Here is a 21,982-nt window from a genome sequence, read left to right as displayed (position 1 = left end):
TGAGGGAGTGCTGAGGAGACGAGCCTCCTCATCTCAGAGCGCCTGCGCCGAATCCACAGAGGCGCGCGATTTTTGAAATGCCGACAGGGCTGGCCGGAGGAGGAGATCCCGGCTGGCCCTGTCAATCAACACGACGAGGGGGCGGATTTCTGCAGCAGCTAGCAGCAAGTAGCCGCCCTACTTGCTGTTAGAGACCGAATTTACATATGATAAAACTTCGTTTTTTGAAGAAACTGCTAGATCAAAGTAAGTGACACAATTATATTGTCATATATCGCAATATAACTAATTTCACTAGCCCAAAAAAAAAAAAATCACTTTAGTGGGGTGACAGAAGCCCTTTAAGGCTTGGACTACACTGCGACTTCTTATAGCGCAACTAATTGATTTTAACTATTGAATGACTGCTGCAGTCCACAAGATTGCATCCAAGTTAAAATCAGTCACGCTACAAAAAGTTGCAGTGTAGCCCTAGCTTAAAGGGTTAATACCACTGTGGATGACTTCATAGTTAAAGTGAGTGAGGCATGCATCCGTAATAAACACCTGTAGTAACAATGGCAACTGTGCTGATGTCATAGATTCATAAGTCTATGACATAAAAAACCCACAGAAGAAGATTCCATAACAGAAGGACACACGGCCATAAGCAACACCATGCTCGATGTGTCTGGAGACCTGGAGCTTCACCATCAGGCAGGGAAGGAAGGGGGACACCCGCCTAGCCAGCCAAACAAGCCCTATGAGTCAAGCCAGCCACATCAGCCCTATCGCCTAGCCAGCCACATTATTAAGGCCTAGCCAGTCAGATGAGACCTATCCGCATAGCCAGTCAGATCTGCCCTATCGCCTAGCCAACCATATCAGCCCTATCCGCTAAGACAGCCAAATAGCCAGCCAGATCAGCCCTATCCACCTAGCCAGCCAGATCAGCCCTATCCACCTAGCCAGCCAGATCAGCCCTATTTACCTAGCCAGCCAGATCAGCCCCATCCACCTAGCCAGCCAGATCAGCCCTATTTACCTAGCCAGCCAGATTAGCCCTATCCACATAGCCAGCCGGATCAGCCCTATCCACATAGCCAGACAGATCAGTCCTATTTACCTAGCCAGCCATATCAGCCCTATCCCCCTAGCCAGCCAGATCAGCCCTATCCACATACCCAGCCAGATCAGCCCTATCCACCTACCCAGCCAGATCAGCCCTATCCACCAAGACAGCCGCATCAACCCTATCTGCTAAGACAGCCACATCATTAAGGCCTAGCCAGCCAGATTAGCCCTATCCACATAGCCAGACAGATCAGTCCTATTTACCTAGCCAGACAGATCAGTCCTATTTACCTAGCCAGCCAGATTAGCCCTATCCTCCTAGCCAGCCAGATCAGCCCTATCCCCCTAGCCAGCCAGATCAGCCCTATCCCCCTAGCCAGCCAGATCAGCCCTATCCACATAGCCAGCCAGATCAGCCCTATCCACATAGCCAGCCATATCAGCCCTATCCTCCTAGCCAGCCAGATCAGCCCTATCCACATAGCCAGCCAGATCAGCCCTATCCTCCTAGCCAGCCAGATCAGCCCTGTCCTCCTAGCCAGCCAGATCAGCCCTATCCTCCTAGCCAGCCAGATCAGCCCTATCCTCCTAGCCAGCCAGATCAGCCCTATCCTCCTAGCCAGCCAGATCAGTCCTATTTACCTAGCCAGCCAGATCAGCCTTATCCTCCTAGACAGCCAGATCATCAAGTTAACCCTAGCAATCAATGGGGTGACAGATGCTGTGGCCAGATCTCCCTCACATCCAGCGCTAGCTGCTACACTTTTATGTGTATGGTCTGGAGTGGTTGTATTTGGTTATCCCCATTAGAGGCCAGCTTTAACCTTTCCTCTTGAATAATGTAGAACTGCTTACTAATCTGCTTATTTAACTGTTTAACCTGTATGACTATGATGTCATTACTATCTATAGTGAATGTCTCATTGTAAATGTACACATTCTGCTAAAATATGCCGTTTTATGTAGACATTGACCTTCTAAGCCCAAGGGAAGGGTGATCCTCCATCCATGGTTCCCTACAGGTTTCCTCCCCATGGGTTTTTCTCTCCTGAGTGCTGGGGAGGGTGACTCTTCGGGAGTCGGGGATCTGCCATTTTCAGTGTCTTTTTCATAGTGATTGGTCTGATAATAAATTTGAGGCACTGAAAGAGAATACAATAATCTGATTTGAAATACATTTTCTCCATTAAACACCCAATGTAAGAGTTTTGTGCACTTGTTTCATGATCTTTGGTTTGGGTGGTGTTGCTTGGGGGTCAGGATCAATGTTGTATCACAAAACAATAGAGCCAGATCTGCAGTGGGTCGTTTTTTAATCCTGTGCTGGAAAATAGGATGGAGCAGAGATGACAACCTTTACTGGACAGTCAATGCATATGTGCACACATCCTTGGGTTAAGATAATGGGGGTGATTTATCAATTGCCTCAAAGGGCAACTGCTGCGCCCTCTGCACAGGGATGGCCCTGTCAATCAAAGAGCAGAGGGTGCTGTAGTTGCAGAGAGAGCGGAGCCTCTAGGTGTAATGGTAACGCCCCCGTTGCTCCTAGAGGCTAATTTGCATATATTAAAACTTCTTTTTTCTCAGCAATGCGGCACATATGAACATGGGACCAACACAGATGTCTTCAGCTGCCAAGCGCACATGTAACAGGTCAGCCGGTGTCATAGGTACAAATCTGCTGACAGAGGCCCTTTAATGCACAAACTTGTGTTCCAAAAGGTTTCCTGGTTTGCATTCAGAATGTATTACAGGATGTCCCATGTGAGCCACTTGTACTCGGCATAGTCATTCCCTATGCGCATCCCCAAAGGAAAAACGCCTGTCGCCCTCTGCTAAGCTACTACAACTTGTCCAGCAGGAAATCCCAAAAGACCAAGAGGGATGTTGTTTATTATCCCCTGTACAACAGAAAACAGATACAAAAAATTCACAATTTTTGCCCAAAATGTTGTAACTTTTTGGAGGTTTGGATCCCCGCTCAGCACTTTTCCAAAACATTGGTGAAGCAGGGTGGGGCGCATTTGGTTCAGAGCCGACCAGCCACGTCTTATAATCTTTGGCAGAAAATTGTAAACGGATTATAGCAGAAATCTACACAAGCTCCTTCCTGGCCTAGATTTGTGTTTTTGTGCATGGACCTGTACAGGTGACGCACAACTATCTCGCCTCTGATGCCAGCAAGGTACAGGTTAAGGGCTCAGTCACACAAACGTTCTGTGCATTGGGGGCTGCAAGTTGTGGTCCCCAAATGCATGGGCACCATCCATGCGGCTGCCACGACAAATCCAGACCCATTCAACTTGAATGGGTCCGTGATTTGTCCGCACCGCAAAAAAATAGAACACTATTTTTTTTTGTGGTGCGGAGGCACGGACAGAAACCCCACAGAAGCACTCCGTAGTGCTTCCATTCTGCACCGCACCTTCCGGATTACGGACCCATTTAAGTGAATGGGTCCGCATCTGTGGTGTGGTGCACAAACGGCTGGTGCCCATATATTGCGGACCGCAATACGGGCACGGCCAAACAACGGCCAGGTGCATGTTATATGCTGGTCTTCGTAATTGTCCTGCACAAGCATTTTCCAATGTGCAACTTTTCTACTCCAGAAAACGGGTAACCTGCATTGATCAATTCCCCCATTATACAGACTAAAGGGGTCTACTGGGACCCCCCACTGATCATGACATCGAGGCTCTGTGCTCTGCTATCTCCATTGGTCCCATAGACTTAGGTCTCATGCACACAACCATTTTTGTAACTGTTCCACATTTTTTGCGGATTACACAGCAAAAAAAAAGCACAAGGATGTCGTTAGTGCGCTGTCTGCATCCGTTCCAAAAATTACAGAACAAGAATAGTAATTTCTAGTAATGAGAGTGAGAAAGATGCGGATTGCAAAAAGAAGGGGTCCCGATTTTGCTGATCCATGGTGTGCAGACCGCAATATGGACACGGTCGTGTGCAGGAGGCCTTAGAAGGGAGCAGCAGCATGCATGCTTCTACAGCCACCCAAAGGAGCCACGCAGCGGGGCACCCTGCTGCACACAGCATGTGAGGAGCGCGAGTCGTGACCTCTTTTTTTTTTATAAAGCCGTTATTTAATGAAATCCAGAAGTGGATCCAGCAGGTAGGGGCAGAATCCTTCCTATATTTTCCTGTCCCTTTGAATTTACATGTGGCTTTGGGTCGAAAAACTGCAGACGTTTTCCGAGAAACGCTATCTACCGTGCTAATGCTGGGTTTCCATGAGGCTTAAAGGGGTTTTCTCATCTCAGACAATGGGGGCATACAGCTAGGATATTCCCCCATTGTCTTGTAGGTGCGGGGACCCGCACCTATATCGAGAACGGAGCAAGTGAAGGAGGGCGCACTGCGCAGTCGCCCTCTATTCATCTCTATGGGGCCGCCGAAAATAGCCAAGCGCTGGCTCGGCTATTGCCGTCTGCCCCATAGGAATAAATGGGAGCTGGGGCAGCGCATGCGCGGCACGCTCCCATTCACTTTTATGGGAGAGGCGGGGATTAGCGCTTGGAGTTTTCCAGGTAACGGAGACTCAGCCTTACGGCTCATGCATGCGTCTGTGTCCGTATTGTGATCCGCACAATAATTTCATGTGCAATCCACACAAGGACTGTTTGGAAGAACAGGACATGTTCTATAATTTGTGGACCAGACATCAGATGATGTCCGTGTGCAGTCTGGATGGGTCTGTGTGCAATCGGCAAAAAACGCGTCTCAAACACGGATGAAAAATACGGCCGTGTGCAGGAGACCCAGTACAGACAGAACTAGGGCCTCTGGGTGGTCTTGTAAGAATACTTGGGGTGTTAAAAACAAAAAAATTCCTCTGAGCTTGAGGCTTCAAAATGGCACTACTCCAGCTGTGGTAAAACTACGACTCCCAGCATGCTCCCTTCATTTCTATGGAGTTCTAAGTACAGCCAAGCAAGTGTGCATCTTGGTCGTCGTAGTTTTACCACGGCTGGAGGTTAGCCATCACAGGGTTATTGCGTATATATTGCAGAAATGGGCTGCTGGGCGTTGTAGTTCCACCTGTTGCTTATAGATTGGGAGTCCCCGGTGACAGCTCTGCGCTGAGCCCAGGGTCACGACTGAAGGTCAGAGGTCACAGCGCTCGCTCGGTTTCCCAGTTCGTCCCCGGGCTTTTGGCGCCAACCGCTAGAGGTCGCTGCGCGCCCGCGAGAGCCCAGGTGTCGGCAGCGGCAGCGTGTGAGTGTGAGTGAGGGAGTGTGGCGGCGAGCCGAGCCTGTGTGCGCCCTGACCGAGGCCGGCATTCCCGCCCAGCAGCCCCCGGTGCGGGGGTCACGTGTCCGCCCGCTGATTGGTGCCCAGTGAGCCGTGTGCGCGAGACGGGCCGCGAGGTGCACGCTGAGAGGCCTTCCCCCTCCACACTCCTCCTCTCAGAGAGCCGCCCCGACACACCGGGCGCCGGATACATGCGGGGGGAGCTCGCCCTCCTCTGGAGGTAAGGCCGGGGAGCGACGTGTCCGCTGCTGACAGGAGAGTCCCGTGTAAAGTGTGAGGCCGCATCCAGGCCTCGTCCTGTCCGGCAGCCGCCCCCGGAGCAGAGTGCGGGAAACCTCTGCCGATCACTTTCCGGCCTTCCATTCAATCGTTACCGCGTGAAAGTGACTAGCGCTCCCCCCGGGCCCTGTTCCGATCCCACACCGGGGCTGCACCCGTCCCAGCAGGGCCCTCCCGGGGAGCCTCGCCCGCCGGTGGGGTGCTAGCAGCGGGCACGGGCTGACTGGGGCTTTTATCGGGCTGGTTTTGTTTCGTGCTCAGTACATGTAGGTGACGTTTTGTTTTCTGACCGATAGAGGCCGCTAGAGGACCGTGCGAGAAGAAGAGTCAGGCATAATGGAGTTCCCTACCCAGCAGAAGCCCTCCGATGGCAAAATCATCTACCCCCCGGGGGTGAAGGAGATCTCGGATAAGATCACCAACGATGAGGTGGTCAAACGTCTCAAGGTGAGTGCTGCTGAGGAGGTTGGGGGGCCCGGGGCCTAGTAAACCTAACCCCCATCTCCAGATGTTTGGACAGGGCCCTGTTAGTTGGTGCACCTAAACATGTAAAGACCCTCTTAATTGTAAGGGGACTTAACATGTTGTGATGTAATATGCAAATGAAGGAGTCGGGCCCTGTCCTCCGATTAGATTTGAGGGCTCCTGTGCCAGACACATGCATCGCACCCACTAACTTCTGGAAGGGCTGATTCACACGACTATGCCCATGTGTCAGGCCTCACCTCCTGGACAGACCACCGCTGACCGCAGCATAGTGTGTTATAAGAGGCAGGTGCTATCAAAAAGTGGGTGTGATGTCCTGACCTGATGAAGTGAATGGAGGGGGTCTCCCCAACTTTTAATATTGATGACCTATGCTGAGGACCCGGCACCCCGACGATCAGCTGTATGAAGGGTCACGTGCCATCTCCCTTTTCTAATCCTACTCACTGGTGCTATGTCTAAAGCTACTTTCACACTTGTGTTTATATTTTCCGGTACTGAGATCCATCATAGGATCTCAGTACCGGAAAAAAAATAACGCTTCCGCTTTGTCCCCGTTCATTGTCAATGGGGGCAAAACATAACTGAACGAAATGCTCCAAAATGCATTCTGTTCCGTTCTCATACCAGAGAGCAAACAGCTGCATGCTGCGGTTTTCTTTCCGTCATGAGATGCGGAGCAAGACGGATCTGTCATTACCCACAATGCAAGTCAATGGTGACGGATCCGTTTTCTATAACACAATCTGAGACAATAGAGAACGGATCCGTCCTCCATTGACTTTCAGTGGAGTGCATGACGGATCCGTCTTGGCAATGTTAAAGATAATACAACCTTATCCGTTCGTAACGGATGCAGATGTTTGTATTATCAGTAACAGAAGCGTTTTTGCAGATCCCTGCCGGATCGGCCAAAAACGCCAGTGTGAAAGTAGCCTAAGGTGAGCAGGAAGAAAGAAGGGAGACTGCACAAACAGTGTGCGTGGCCTGCCCTTCATACAGCTAATTGGCGGCGGTGTCGGGCCCCTGCCGATCTCATATTGATGACCTGTACTGAGGATATGTCATCAATATTAAAAGGTCGGAGAACCCCTTTAAAGTACATTAGACCCACAATCGGGCAGAAACTGACTCGCATAAAACACGTATATGGGCATGTTGGGTCTGTGGAGACGCGGTCAGTCCCAGAGATGCATCCAATGCATGGAGTGTGTTTCCTAGACCGAGCACCGTTGTGTGAATCTGCATGTACGTGGTGCGGTCCTGTCGCTGGATCTGCAAATTGCTAGGCTGCAGCGGCGATTGCCGATCAGTGATATGCAGGTGACTGACGTGATGTGTACAGACTTTTCTACCGTTGCACCGATAGTCTGTATGTTCTTGGTGACCTGGCGCAGTCTCTCCTGTCTGATGTGAGCTCTGTGTTCCATTGGTTAGAAAAGTTGTAGTCTACTTTCATCTACCTTTTTTGTGGTTGAGTCCTCCTTTTTAGAAGCCACCTACAAGAATTCTTGCTGCTGTCAGCCCTTAAAATAGTTTCTATTTTTATAAATCAATGGCTAGGATCTGCCATTACTATATGATGGGCGGAAGTCTGACCCTCCGGACCTCCACCTGCAGGATGTTGTGGCGAATCGTCGCCTTCGGAGTATTCCTGGGACGGTCCCAACCAGCAGTTGTGCAGCAGCTCGCCTCATACACTTGAATGGGACCACAATGTAGTTTCCGACACAGCCCGTGGCTGGGTCACTACTGCACAGTGAGGGTTATGTAGCATTATCACAGTGCTGTGGCCTCTGGTGGGGGTCCCAGAGTTTGGGTCCTCACTTCTCATCGGTTACTCACAGCAGGTGACATGCAATTTTTGTATTGATTTTCAAAGCAGACTCGCATTATCGGATGTCTCATCCCTACTGTCCTTCAGTCCTGAGATTGATGTCTCATTGTTCTTAGATGTCCGGTTCCTCTCTGTGTTCAGGGGCGTCTGTTATAAAGTTGCGGTGAGATTTACCTGATGAATATTGTCACAGCTTCCCTATGGTCTCGGCTCAGATTCAGTACCAGAACAGGGTGTGTTTTTTCAGAGTTGTACCCAATCAGATTTTTAAGACTTTGTAGCCGCCTTTTTTTTTTGTTTTTTTGTAGTCTTTGACCTCATTAACACCAATTGCATCTGAATTTCCCATGTGATGCAATACAGATATTCAGTGGCTCTATTCACACGTCTGTCTAATGGGCCCGCATCCGTTCCACAAATTGCGGAACAGGTACGGACGCATTCATTCTCTATGGGAATGGAATGGATGCGGAGAGCACGCTATGTGCTGTCCGCGGCTCCGGGAAAAAAAATAGAACATGTCCTATTCTTGTCCGCAATTGCGGACAAGAATAGGCATTTCTATGGGGGTGCCGGCCGGGTGTATTGCGGATCTGTAATGCACTACAGACGTCTGAATGGAGCCTTAAGGTGGTGGTGCGCTAGATGGAGATACATGGACATCCTGCTTGTTGGACGATCTGATCATGAAAACCACCTCACTGCTCATCCTATAAAGTGTATGTTGGTCTATGCTGAGCTGTAAATTACCCACCGTCGGCGTGCACACAGGCTGTATCTTGCGGCACGTTAGGTCTCCTCCATAGTGATATAACAGGTGGTTGGAGTGGACAGACCTTGCTGCAGCCGCTGAGGACTCGCATTACTCCAGTCTGGTGCATTTGCTCCTGAGGCAGTGAACGTTGTGTACGACGTGGATTGTGGCTTCATGTGGGACTTTGTTGCAGGATGACCTGATAATGGGAAGCGTCTCTTTACAGGTGCCTCTGGGTGCGTCCTCGAGACAAAGTGGTTGTCCGTGGAGCCGCTGAGCAAAACCATTTACTAGTCTCCTGCCGGCTGCTTATTTTCTTTTTCTTTTTTTTTTAACAAGTGCATTGTAAAAGTGCTCACCCCCATAGAGCTTATTGATTGCTATGGATGTCAGAGTATGGCTCTGACTGGTAGGGCATGCATTAAATCTCTGTATGCTGATTTTGCAGTGTTTGATTTAATGTGAAGGCTATGACTGTGGCCATATGTTTTACAAGATGCCTGTTGCTGTAATTTACATTGGTGTTGATGGTCTATGCATGATCTGAGTTATCATGGTCACAATATGGGTTGTAGTTGAAGCAGTACTTTTAGTCAGTCTTTAGAAATGTGTGGCCCCCTTAAATATGGTGCCACACCAACATTGCAGGATTCCTTGAATGGAAGTCGGTGAATTCTTAGTGATCACAAAGACAAATGGCGCATTTCCACCTCAGATTATCGGGTATCACATTGCTGTGAACACTCGTTCCTGATAATCTGCTCGTTTAAATGTGCTTCCGATAACCCAACGAACAAGCAAAATGCTTGTTCATCGGGTGAAATGATCTGTCGTGCAGCACATTAAGGCCGCCTGCACGCATTGCTCATTACTATCTCTTTTTAAGCACAGAATCTCGTGCGAAAAACCAGAGCGTAATACAGTACCAGCAAAGTATTAGATTAGACAAGGCCTACTTAATGTTAAGGACTTTCACACTGGTGTTGTGAGATCCGATTCAGGGCTCTCACAAGCGTTCCAAAACTGATCAGTTTTGCCCTAATGCATTCTGAATGATGAAGGATCCGCTCAGAATGCATCAGTTTGCCTCCGTTAAGTCACCATTCCCCTTTTAAGGTGGACACCAAAACGCTGCAAGCAGCGTTTTGGTGTCCGCCTGATGATGCGGAGGCAAACTGATCCGTCCTGACACACAATGTAAGTCAATGGGGACTGATCTGTTTTCACTGACACAATATGGCACAATAGAAAACGGATCCGTCCCCTATTGACTTTCAATGGTGTTCAAGATGGATCCATTTTGGCTGGTTTATAGATAATACAAACGGATCTGTTCTGAACAGATGCATGCGGTTGTATTATCTGAATGGAAGCATTTTTGCAGATCCATGACTGATCCGCACCAAACGCGAGTGTGAAAGTAGCCTTATTCACATCTGTGGTGGAGGCTGTGTTCAGGACCTTTGTCGCAGATTCTGTCCGGACAAAAAAGCCTTGCATGCAGGAATTCTTTTGTCTGGTAAAAAGGATCATGAATGGGCTCCATCATAGTAACAGAGCCAAGCAGACTCCATTAACTGTCAGTTATGTGTCCAATCCCGCACTTCTGTTATGGGCTCATGCACATAACCGTTGTCGGCCGGAGCCCCTATTGCGCCTGCAAGCATTGGCCGTTTGTGCACTGCATAAAGTAATCGGGTGTGGAACGGGGAGGCACGGAACTCTGGGTTTTCTGTACGTGTCTCCACACCCCAAAAAAGTAGTGCATGCACTACTTTTTTGCTGTGCAGATCATGGACCCAATCCAAGTGAATGGGCTTTGCGTCCGAATATGGTGGCCCTACGTTCGTGTGCATTATTCCTATTTTTGTTCTGCTCATCTAACGGAACAGAGCAGCAGAAATAATTAGCAGTGGTGTGAACGTGCAATCTCGTCAGTTTCTCCAACATACAGTCCCATATAAATATCAACCCCTCCTTCCATCAGCTTCTCCAACATACAGTCCCTTGTAGGGTTAACCGATATACTGGTCTTGGGGCTATACCGCTGTATTAGTAGATACAGATATCGTAGAATTCATAGAAGCAGTCATGTGCGCTGACCGCTTCAAAATCTGCATCCCCGGCTGTCCACCCCTGAATGTTTGCATACTACCAGTGTAATTACTGTCTGCAGCGGCCGCCCCCGACAACTCCTTGCTCCCATAATGAAGTCTCTGCTCACCAACATCTGACGTCGGAATCGGATGATGAGCGAGGCCACTGAGCAGCACAGGACAAGAGCGAGTGGCAGCTTCACCTGCGAGTGGAGCGTGAGACCCTAATATATATTACAGCCGCCCTGACCCGAGTGAATAAAGGTGTAATGTCTACCTATAACGGTGACCATGTGTGTCTTCTACTGCGGCCCTGTCTGACTCTGGCCTACTCCTTCCTGCACTGTATGGGCACAAGACCTTGTTTTATTGGGGGCCCCCATATGTCAGTATAATGTCACCTTGTGGCTGCCCCCATACAGTATAGAAAGTCTCCTTGTGGCTGCCCGCCCATACAGTATAGAACGTCTCCTTGTGGCTGCCCGCCCATACAGTATAGGACGTACACCAAAACGCTGCCTGCAGCATTTTGCTGTCTGCTTGACGAAACTGAGCCAAACGGATCTACCCTGGCACACAATGTAAGTCAATGTGGATGGATCCGTTTTCTCTCTGGCACAATAGAAAACGGATCGTCTCCCGTTGACTTTCAATGGAGTTAATGACCCGTCTTGGCTATGTTACAGATAATACAAACGGATCTGTTCATGACTGATGCATGCAGTTGTATTATTGTAACAGATCCGCCCAAAACGCAAGTGTGAAAGTAGACTTATCCAAGTCTGTGGGTGCCCTAATACCACTCTGTATAATTGGGGGTTGCATGGATCTGTAATAAGCCACGTATACTTTTATTTTATTTTTTATTTATATTTTTTTCTTGGCACTCTTCTGTCTGTGCATGTGCAGAGATTTCTTCTTTTGGATACTGTACAATTTAGACATAAAAAAAAAAAAAAAACACAGAATGCCCCCTCCAGGGGCTGAGAAACTCTAGGCAGGCCCCCGGTCCAACATTAAAAGGTAACTACACTTTTTTGACACTTGATATGTCATAGGCACATATCAAAAGTGTTGATCATCGAGTCTCCCAGCGTTGAGACCCCCACTGATCTCTAGCAGCAGTCTGAATTGCTCAGCCGAGCGCTGCCTCTCCTCAACGCTGAGTGCCGTAGTGAAGACTGTCCCAGAGACTTTCTGTTGAGATCAGAGGTTGCACTGTATTTTCCAGGAGAGTAAAAATACTCCTCTTGACATTTTTGAGGAGTATGAAAGTTGCAGTAATTAACATATTACGTAGGCCTGCATAACGTTAAGAGGTTGCTATTCATGCAGGAAAACCATTGCTAGTCTACTCCATAACTGTATTCCATGCATAAATGGCAAAAGTAAGAAATTTTACTTTTATACAACATCCTGTACTGAACATAAGACCACTGCCGCCACAATAGAGCCATACACACTGCTTCCACAACAGTGCCGCCATAACAGAGCCATACAGCGCTTCCACAACAGTGCCGCCATAACAGAGCCATACAGCGCTTCCACAACACTGCCGCCATAACAGAGCCATACAGCGCTTCCACAACACTGCCGCCATAACAGAGCCATACAGCGCTTCCACAACACTGCCGCCATAACAGAGCCATACAGCGCTTCCACAACACTGCCGCCATAACAGAGCCATACACAGTCAGTGCTCCAGACAAAAAAAAATACAAATAAACATTTTTAGTCCCCAAATTGAAAAAAATTATATATATGTGTACAGGCCAAAAATTTGGACACACCTTCTCATTCAAAGAGTTTTCTTTATTTTCATGACTATGAAAATTGTAGATTCACACTGAAGGCATCAAAACTATGAATTAACACATGTGGAATTATATACATAACAAAAAAGTGTGAAACAACTGAAAATATGTCATATTCTAGGTTCTTCAAAGTAGCCACCTTTTGCTTTGATTACTGCTTTGCACACTCTTGGCATTCTCTTGATGAGCTTCAAGAGGTAGTCACCTGAAATGGTCTTCCAACAGTCTTGAAGGAGTTCCCAGAGATGCTTAGCACTTGTTGGCCCTTTTGCCTTCACTCTGCGGTCCAGCTCACCCTAAACCATCTCGATTGGGTTCAGGTCCGGTGACTGTGGAGGCCAGGTCATCTGGCGCAGCACCCCATCACTCTCCTTCATGGTCAAATAGCCCTTACACAGCCTGGAGGTGTGTTTGGGGTCCTTGTCCTGTTAAAAAATAAATGATGGTACAACTAAACGCAAACCGGATGGAATAGCATGCCGCTGCAAGATGCTGTGGTAGCCATGCTGGTTCAGTATGCCTTCCATTTTGAATAAATCCCCAACAGTGTCACCAGCAAAGCACCATCACACCTCCTCCTCCATGCTTCACGGTTGGAACCAGGCATGTAGAGTCCATCCGTTCACCTTTTCTGCGTCGCACAAAGACACGGTGGTTGGAACCAAATATCTCAAATTTGGACTCATCAGACCAAAGCACAGATTTCCACTGGTCTAATGTCCATTCCTTGTGTTCTTTAGCCCAAACAAGTCTCTTCTGCTGTTTGCCTGTCCTTAGCAGTGGTTTCATAGCAGATATTCTACCATGAAGGCCGGATTCACACAGTCTCCTCTTAACAGTTGTTCTAGAGATGTGTCTGCTGCTAGAACTCTGTGTGGCATTGACCTGGTCTCTAATCTGAGCTGCTGTTAACCTGCGATTTCTGAGGCTGGTGACTCGGATGAACTTATCCTCCGCAGCAGAGGTGACTCTTGGTCTTCCTTTCCTGGGGCAGACCGCATGTGAGCCAGTTTATTTGTAGCGCTTGATGGTTTTTGTGACTGCACTTGGGGACACTTTCAAAATTTTCCCAATTTTTCGGACTGACTGACCTTCATTTCTTAAAGTAATGATGGCCACTCGTTTTTTTTTTTTTTTTTACTTAGCTGCTTTTTTCTTGCCATAATACAAATTCTAACAGTCTATTCAGTAGGACTATCAGCTGTGTATCCACCTGACTTCTCCACAACGCAACTGATGGTCCCAACCCCATTTATAAGGCAAGAAATCCCACTTATTAAACCTGACAGGGCACACCTGTGAAGTGAAAACTATTTCAGGTGACTACCTCCTGAAGCTCATCAAGAGAATGCCAAGAGTGTGCAAAGCAGTAATCAAAGCAAAAGGTGGCTACTTTGAAGAACCTAGAATATGACATATTTTGAGTTGTTTCACACTTTTTTTGTTATGTATATAATTCCACATGTGTTAATTCATAGTTTTGATGCCTTCGGTGTCATGAAAATAAAGAAAACTCTTTGAATGAGAAGGTGCGTCCAAACTTTTGGTCTGTACACTACATATTTATACTTAATATTTTGGTGTTGTGTTTTTTAACCTCTTGGGGACTTGTATAGGTACGCCCTGATGTCCCGTTACTTAAGGACACAGGGCATACAGGTATGCCCTGTGTATTTCCGATCACCGGCGGGCAGTGATCGGAACAGAGTGCCTGCTGAAATCATTCAGCAGGCACTCTGTGACAATGCTGCGGCGGGTCCTGGGTCAATTCAGACCTGCGGTTTGCATCGCTTTCGGAAGTTTCTCATCCTCGCGGTCCATGACTGTGGGGATCAGAAACTTCAAAATGACACATCTTTTAATTTTTATCCCCCACAACAGAGCCATACACAGTGCTTTTCAAAAATGCAGTCACTTTTTTGAAGTTTCTACTGTAGGAGTGCATCAGGGGGGCTTCAAATGGGACATGGTGTAAATAAACCAAGTCCTGCAAAATCTGCCTTCCAAAAACCTTATGGTGTTCCCTTCCTTCTGTGTCCTGCCGTGTGCCCGTACAGCAGTTTACAGCCACATATGGGGTGTTTCTGCAAACTACAGAATCAGGGCAATAAATATTGAGTTTTGTTTGGCTGTTAACCCTTGCTTTGTTACTGGAAAAAATTGATTAAAATGGAAAATTTGCCAGATAATTGAAATTCTGAAACTTTATCTCCATTTGCCATTAACTCCTGTGGAACACCTAAAGGGTTAACAAAGTTTGTAAATTCAGTTTTTAATACCTTGAGGGGTGTGGTTTCTTAGATGGGGTCATTTTTGGTTGGTTTCTATTATGTAAACCTCACAAAGTGACTTCAGACCTGAACTGGTCCTTAAAAAGTGGGTTTTGGAAAATTTCTGAAACATTTTAAAGATTTGCTTCTAAGCCTTGTAACATCCCCAAAAAATAAAATGGTATTCCCAAAATGATCTAAACATCTAAAAGTCGACATACGGGGAATGTAAATTGTTGTAGGTATTAGGAGTAGAGAAATTGAAACTTGGAAATTGCAATTTTTCCGCAACTTTTGAGTAAATTTGGTGTGTGTGTGTGTGTGTGTGTATATATATATAGATATAGATAGATAGAGATATATATATATATATCTATCTATCTATCTATATCTCTCTATCAAATGGCGGCACCGAAAAAAGCAATGTGGGTGCTATGTCCAGGGATGTAGCTGCTTACCCCATATAATACAGATGAAAAACGGACAGCACTCCAGGTAAAAGTAGTGGTGTTTATTCACCCATGTGGATGGCAGCGTTTCAGCTCATACAAGAGCCTTTTTCAAGCAATGAACACAGTGCATAGTGGGGTATAAATAGTCCAGCCCCTATTACATCATAATATAATCAATTAACAGCAAAATGTAAGAATAAAGTGCAAACAGTGCATAAAAAAGTCAAAATACATATACAAATGTGTATTACTCATTAGTGATACAGCACAATACTATTGTGTCACAAGTGAAGTACAAGGTAATCATAAAAATGTAATAATTAATAAATGGATACAGGTGCACATAATCTAAAAGGAGGGAGAAGAAATTATGCTGCAGAAGGGAGGGGGGAGATTATGTGCATTATGTGGATAACTAAGAGTTTTTATTCACACATAAAGTGACACTGGTCAGATTTGCTAAAAAATGGCCTGGTCCTTAACCTCCTCCCGACGCCTGACGCAGGGATGCGTCCTGCGGGCGGCTGGGTTATTCCTCCTGGATGCATCTACGCGTGATCTCGCGTGAACATGCGTGCGCGTTCACAGCGACGCGCAGCTGAGGAGTTAATCTACAGCCTGCCAGCAGCGATCATTCGCTGGCAGGCTGTAGATGCAATTTATTTATTTTTTAACCCCCCAAAAAGGTGTATATTAGACACTGTTTTGTTAGCGTCTAATTAATATACCTGGTCCTCTGGTGGTCCCTTTTGCTTGGATCGACCACCAGAGGACACAGGCAGCTCTGTAAGTAGCACCAATCACTACACTACACACCCCCCCCCCTTTTTTTGTTGGTTATTAACCCTTGATCACCCCATATAGACTCCCTGATCACCCCCTTGTAAGGCTCCATTCAGATGTCCGTATGTGTTTTGCGGATCCGCACATTGCCAGAACTATATAGAAAATGCCTTTTCTTGTCCGCAATTGCAGGCAAGAATAGGACATGTTCCGTAGGCTCTACAAAAAAACGCAGCGTTTGCCTGATCTTGTGCGCACACTTGCGTTCAGTCCCCCCCACCGCAGTGACAGAATTTTTTTTTTTCTGATCACTGCAAAAACACCGTAAAATCGCTGAGGCGCTATAAAGATCACTTTTGAGGGGCATGGCGAGTTCATAGAAGATCTTATTTTTTTGGCACAAGTTAGCGGAAATTGATTTTTGTTTGTATTTTTATTTTTTTTTCCCCTTGCTAAGTCTCATATTCCACTAACTTGTGACAAAAAATAAAATCTTACATGAACTCACCATACCCCTCACGGAATCCAAATGCGTAAAAATGCCCTGTGAAATCCTAAAGGTACTCATTGGAATTTGGGCCCCTTTGCACATCTTGGCTGCAAAAAAAGTGTCACACGTGGTATCGCCGTACTCAGGAGAATTTAGGGTAATGTGTTTTGGGGTGTATTTTTACATATACCCATACTGTGTGTGAGAAATATCTCTGTAAATGACAACTTTGTATGAAAAAAGTTGTCATTTACAGAGATATTTCTCTCACCCAGCATGGGTATATTTAAAAATACACCCCAAAACACATTGCCCTACTTCTCCTGAGTACGGGATACCACATGTGTGACACTTTTTTGCAGCCTAGGTGCACAAAGGGGCCCAAATTCCAATGAGTACCTTTTTAGGAGGGCATTTTTAGACATTTGGATTCCAAACTATTTCTCATGCTTTAGGTCCCCTAAAATGCCAGGGCAGTATAAATACCCCACAAGTGACCCATTTTGGAAAGACAACACCCAAGGTATTTCGTGAGGGGCATGGCGAGTTCATGTAAAATTGTATTTTTTGTCACAAGTTAGTAGAATATGAGACTTAAGAAGTAAAAATAAAAATTCCGCTAACTTGTGACAAAAAAATTAAAACTTCCATGAACTCACTATGCCCATCAGCGAATACCTTAGGGTATCTACTTTCTGAAATGGGGTCATTTGTGGGGTGTTTCTACTGTCTGGGCATTGTAGAACCTCAGGAAACATGACAGGTGCTCAGAAAGTCAAAGTGCGTAAATTTTATTTCTCGCCCATTTTCCTTGGGGGACACAGACCTTGGGTATAGCTCAGCTCCCTAGGAGGCGTGACACTAAGTAAAACTGTTAAGCCCCTCCTCCATCAGCTATACCCTCAGCCTGGAGATAGAGGCTACCAGTTTTAGCTTAGTGTCCAAGGAGGCAAGACACCCCCTGCTACTGCAGGGCTGTTTTCTCCTTGTTTTAATTTTTTCTCTAATTTTGTTATTTTATTTTTGTTTTTTCCTAGGGATACCAGAGACGCATTGGACCTCTCTGTTCTCCCGGGGTTGAGCTGCACCAGTGCCAACGTATTTGCGCTGCTGCCTCCCCCACTGAAGCAATAGGAGGATCTGGGCAGCACCGGCTCCCCTACATCCCGCCAGCTAGGGGGTCGCCCGCACGCCAAGCCCCTCTTCCAGCTTCCTGCCACTGCGGTGCCAGGGGCTGAAGGGGCGACCCTGCTGGAAGGAAATGAGGGTGAAGACAGGTAAGATGGCTTTTCCAGCCCATTCCCTGTCCCTGTTGCACTGGGTTCGGGGGGGGGGGGGCACCCGTGGTCGGCCGTTTCCTGCGCTTCTCAGAGCGCTCTGTGGGATCTCCCCATCTGCCTGCTTTTCATGTACCTCCCGATCTTACACATCCCGCCGCCGCCCGCTGCTTAAAAGATAGCCCCTGCTTCTTACTACCTCCCCGCCGCCGCCCGCTCCGTACCGTGATCGAGGGGGCGGGGCTTAGGCCCGGCATCGGCGGTTCGGTTCGGCGGGACGGGGGTCAGGTGACCACCTTACCTTCCGACGTCCGGTTATACCGCCGCGCTTTTGGGGCCTGCGGGCCCTTCTTTGACAACATATGCCTGGGAATCTCGGGCAGCACGGGGTGCGGGTGTTTTTTCGCGCGCGCGCGTCATGGGGGCGGAGTTTCGTTATGAAACATTCAAGCGTGGAGGGGGCGGAGCTTGTTCCCGCGTCTCTGCTCAAGCTTGCCGCGCTTCCTCACTCCGGACTGAGGTGGAGACACGTGGGAGACACCGGTGCATCGCTGGGGACGCACGCTGGTTTTCTGGCTGCCTCGCGGCTGCTGATCTGGACCTTCGCTCCTAGGGATCTGACCTGACGTTCTTCTGAGGCACTGGTAGGGCTGTTAACCCTCTCCTAACCCCACTGGTCATAGCCGCTGCAATCCCTTGTCCCTGTATCAAGGTACGACCACTTGTCAGCATGTCTGATCCCACGGGTGCCACCAAACCCTGGTACCACGCCTGTACCGCCTGCAAGGCACTTTTTCCAAGTGGGCAATCTGAGCCGCATTGCCTTGCATGTCAGGCCCCGGTGCAGGGCCCGCTTTCTGCTGTGCCCCCTGTTGTTTCTGAACCCCCTGACTGGGCTAGGTCTCTGTCTCTGGCGGTGGAGAGCCTTACACACGTGGTGGGCCGTCTCGTGGATAGACCGCCTCTCCCGCAGACTGCCGAAATCCCTGTCGCACCTGCTGGGAATGCCGTTTCTGCCGCCCCCACTGATTCCCTGCCTCCCAGTGAATCTTCCAGGGCCCGGCGTACTCAGAAACGTTCAAGGGTTGAGCGCACATCTTCTCCTGATGTTTCGCTCTCTCCGCCATGCGTGCGAGCTCAGTCAAGCCTATCCTCTCAAAGGGATACGCCTTCTGAGGGAGAACTGGCGGATTCGGATGTGGACATGGACTCAGAGCTTCCGTCAAAATTGTCATCCGCGGTGGGGCATCTTATCACTAGTATCCGCGATACCTTTCAGATACACGATGACCCCCCCAGCTCTGAACAGGCCGGCGTGTCCTTTCTCCGACCCAGACAGGCCTCCAAGGTCTTTCCCATACATGCAGATTTTTCTTCTGTGGTATCCAAGGCTTGGACTCGGCCAAACGTCCGCTTTGTTACACCAAAAAAGCTGGACATTTGTTATCCCTTTCCGGCGGAGTCTGTGACCACCTGGACATCTCCGCCCAAGGTGGATCCTCCTGTGGCTCGCCTGTCCAAAAGCACTGCTATTCCTGTACAGGACGGATCTTCCCTCCAGTCCGCTGAGGACCGTCGGACGGAATCCCTTTCCAAGGCAATATTTTCTGCCTCTGGTTCAGCCCTTAGACCGGTTTTTGCCTCCGCCTGGGTTGGCAAAGCGGTCTCTGAATGGGGTTTGCAGCTGGAGCAGGAGTTGGGGTCGGACGTTCCTGTTCAGGACCTCCGTTCCTTAGCCCAGCTAATTATCCAGGCTGGAAAATTTATTTGTGAGGCCTCCCTGGATGCGGGGGCCCTCATTGCCCGTTCCTCTGCCCTGGCGGTTTCTGTCAGGAGGGAACTCTGGCTGAAGGTTTGGGCGGCGGACGCCGCTTCCAAACGCTCCTTGGCCGGTCTACCGTTCACGGGTTCCCGCTTGTTCGGGACCCGCCTGGACGAGCTTATATCAGAGGCCACGGGTGGGAAAAGTACTCTCCTTCCCCAGTCCAGGCCAAAGGGCGCCCCACGGGGTCGCGCGGGTTCGTCCCGTTTTCGGTCCTTTCGTAAGCCCTCCGGATCTAGACCCGGGGCCGGTTCTTCTTCCTCTGGCCCAACACAGGATAGACGCAAGAAGCCGTTTTTTCGGGCGCAACCTACCTGGCGCAAGACCCAGCCTGCACGGGCTACCACAGGCCAGCAGCCCTCTGCCTGAAGGTGCGCCCCCACCCACCCGGGTGGGGGGCCGCCTTCTCCTTTTCAGGAACGTTTGGCGGAACCACATCTCAGATGCATGGGCGCTCGAGATTGTATCTTGCGGGTACAAGATCGTATTTGCGGCCATTCCGCCAGACCGTTTCTTCCGGTCCCGTCCTCCGCGGGACCCCGTACGAGCGGCCTCTTTCTTCGCGGCCGTTCGCTCACTCATGGACAAGGGTGTCATCGCCCCGGTGCCTCCGACGGAAAGGTTCAGGGGGTTCTACTCGAACCTCTTCGTGATCCCCAAAAAGGAAGGCTCGGTGCGACCGATCTTGGACCTGAAGCGCCTGAACCGCTTCCTCCGCCTGCAGAGATTCCGGATGGAGTCTCTCCGGTCCGCAGTGGCCTCCCTGGAAAAGGGGGATTTCATGGCCTCCATCGACGTTCAGGATGCATACCTCCACGTTCCGGTTGCTCCATGTCATCACCGCTTCCTACGCTTCGCGGTGGGGGACGATCACTTCCAGTTCGTTGCCCTTCCCTTTGGTCTAGCAACGGCTCCTCGGGTGTTCACCAAGGTCCTGGCCCCTGTCTTGGCCCTTCTACGTTCAAGAAGTGTTTTTCTTCTTCCGTACTTGGACGACATCTTGGTCAAGGCACCCTCCCTTTCACAGGCATCCGGCAGTGTGGATCTCACTCTGGAGACCCTGACGCGGTTTGGTTGGATTATCAACCACCCCAAGTCTTCCCTTACCCCCTCCAGACGGCTGATCTTCCTGGGGATGCTCCTGGATACGGAACTGGCAGAGGTCCGTCTTCCGTCGGACAAGCGTCTGGCCCTTCGCGGGTCGGTTCGCAGCCTTCTCCGTCATCACCGGCCTTCCCTCAGATCCGGCATGCGGTTGCTGGGGAAGATGGTTGCCTGTTTCGAGGCAGTGCCGTTCGCACAATTCCATTCCCGCACCTTTCAGAGGGCGATTCTGTCGGCCTGGGACAAATCACCGAGGAGTCTGGACAGGACCTTCCTTCTGCCTCCCCTGGCTCGGGCTTCCCTCAACTGGTGGTTGCATCTCCCTCTGAGGGGGAGGTCCTTCCTTCCACTGAACTGGCTGGTGATTACCACCGACGCCAGCTTACGGGGGTGGGGGGGGGTTTTCCCTCCCCGATCCGTCCAGGGCGTTTGGTCTCTATCGGAGTCCAGACTTCCGATCAACATTCTGGAGCTGAGGGCAGTTCTTTTGTCCCTCAGACACTGGACCCATCTACTGAGGGGCCGCCCTGTTCGGATCCAATCGGACAATGCCACGGCGGTGGCGTACATAAACCATCAGGGAGGCACCCGCAGCGCTGCGGCGATGCAAGAGGTGTCCCTCATTCTCCTCTGGGCGGAGACGCACGTGCCAGCCTTGTCTGCGATTTACATCCCGGGGGTAGACAACTGGGCGGCAGATTTCCTCAGCCGGTCCACCATCGATCCGGGAGAATGGTCCCTGCACCCAGAGGTGTTCGAGGCCCTTTGTCTTCGCTGGGGTCGCCCCGACGTGGACCTCATGGCCTCCAAATTCAACCGCAAGGTTCCCCTATACGTATCCAGGGCACGGGACCCGGAGGCTTACGGCGCCGACGCGCTTGTCCTTCCGTGGTGCCAATTCTCCCTTCTGTACATCTTTCCTCCTCTTCCCCTCCTGCCACGGGTTCTTCGGAGGATCGCGGCAGAGGGCGTTCCCGCGATTCTGATCGCCCCGGATTGGCCCCGTCGGTCCTGGTACGCCGACCTAATGTTGCTGTTGGCAGACGTTCCGTGGCCACTGCCCTCCAGGGAGGACCTTCTCTCTCAAGGTCCGATCTTCCACGAGCATTTAGGCTCGCTACGTTTGACGGCGTGGCTGTTGAGACCGCCGTCTTAACGCGACGGGGTTTCTCCGCGGACGTTGTCCGCACCAT

General features: G+C 49.4%; 1 protein-coding gene across 3 annotated transcripts in view; it reads left to right on the top strand.

Moving 5' to 3' along the window:
* Positions 1-5,085: 5,085 nt before the first annotated feature.
* The window catches only part of PDS5A (PDS5 cohesin associated factor A), a 99,252-nt gene continuing 82,355 nt past the window's right edge, over positions 5,086-21,982 (top strand). Inside the window, exons 1-2 of one of the 3 annotated variants that reach the window (XM_044298477.1) lie at positions 5,086-5,545; positions 5,901-6,051. In XM_044298477.1, coding sequence (XP_044154412.1) covers positions 5,941-6,051 — 111 coding nt within the window. In that variant the 5' untranslated portion in view covers positions 5,086-5,545; positions 5,901-5,940. The remainder of the gene's footprint in view (positions 5,546-5,900; positions 6,052-21,982) is intronic. The other 2 variants (XM_044298459.1, XM_044298468.1) reach the window with 2 other exon arrangements.

This window comes from Bufo gargarizans, chromosome 1, assembly GCF_014858855.1.
Source record: "Bufo gargarizans isolate SCDJY-AF-19 chromosome 1, ASM1485885v1, whole genome shotgun sequence".
Classification (NCBI taxonomy): Eukaryota; Metazoa; Chordata; class Amphibia; order Anura; family Bufonidae; genus Bufo; species Bufo gargarizans.
The sequence above is the reverse complement of the archived record's forward strand: the minus strand, read 5'-3'. Positions and strand labels throughout refer to the sequence as shown.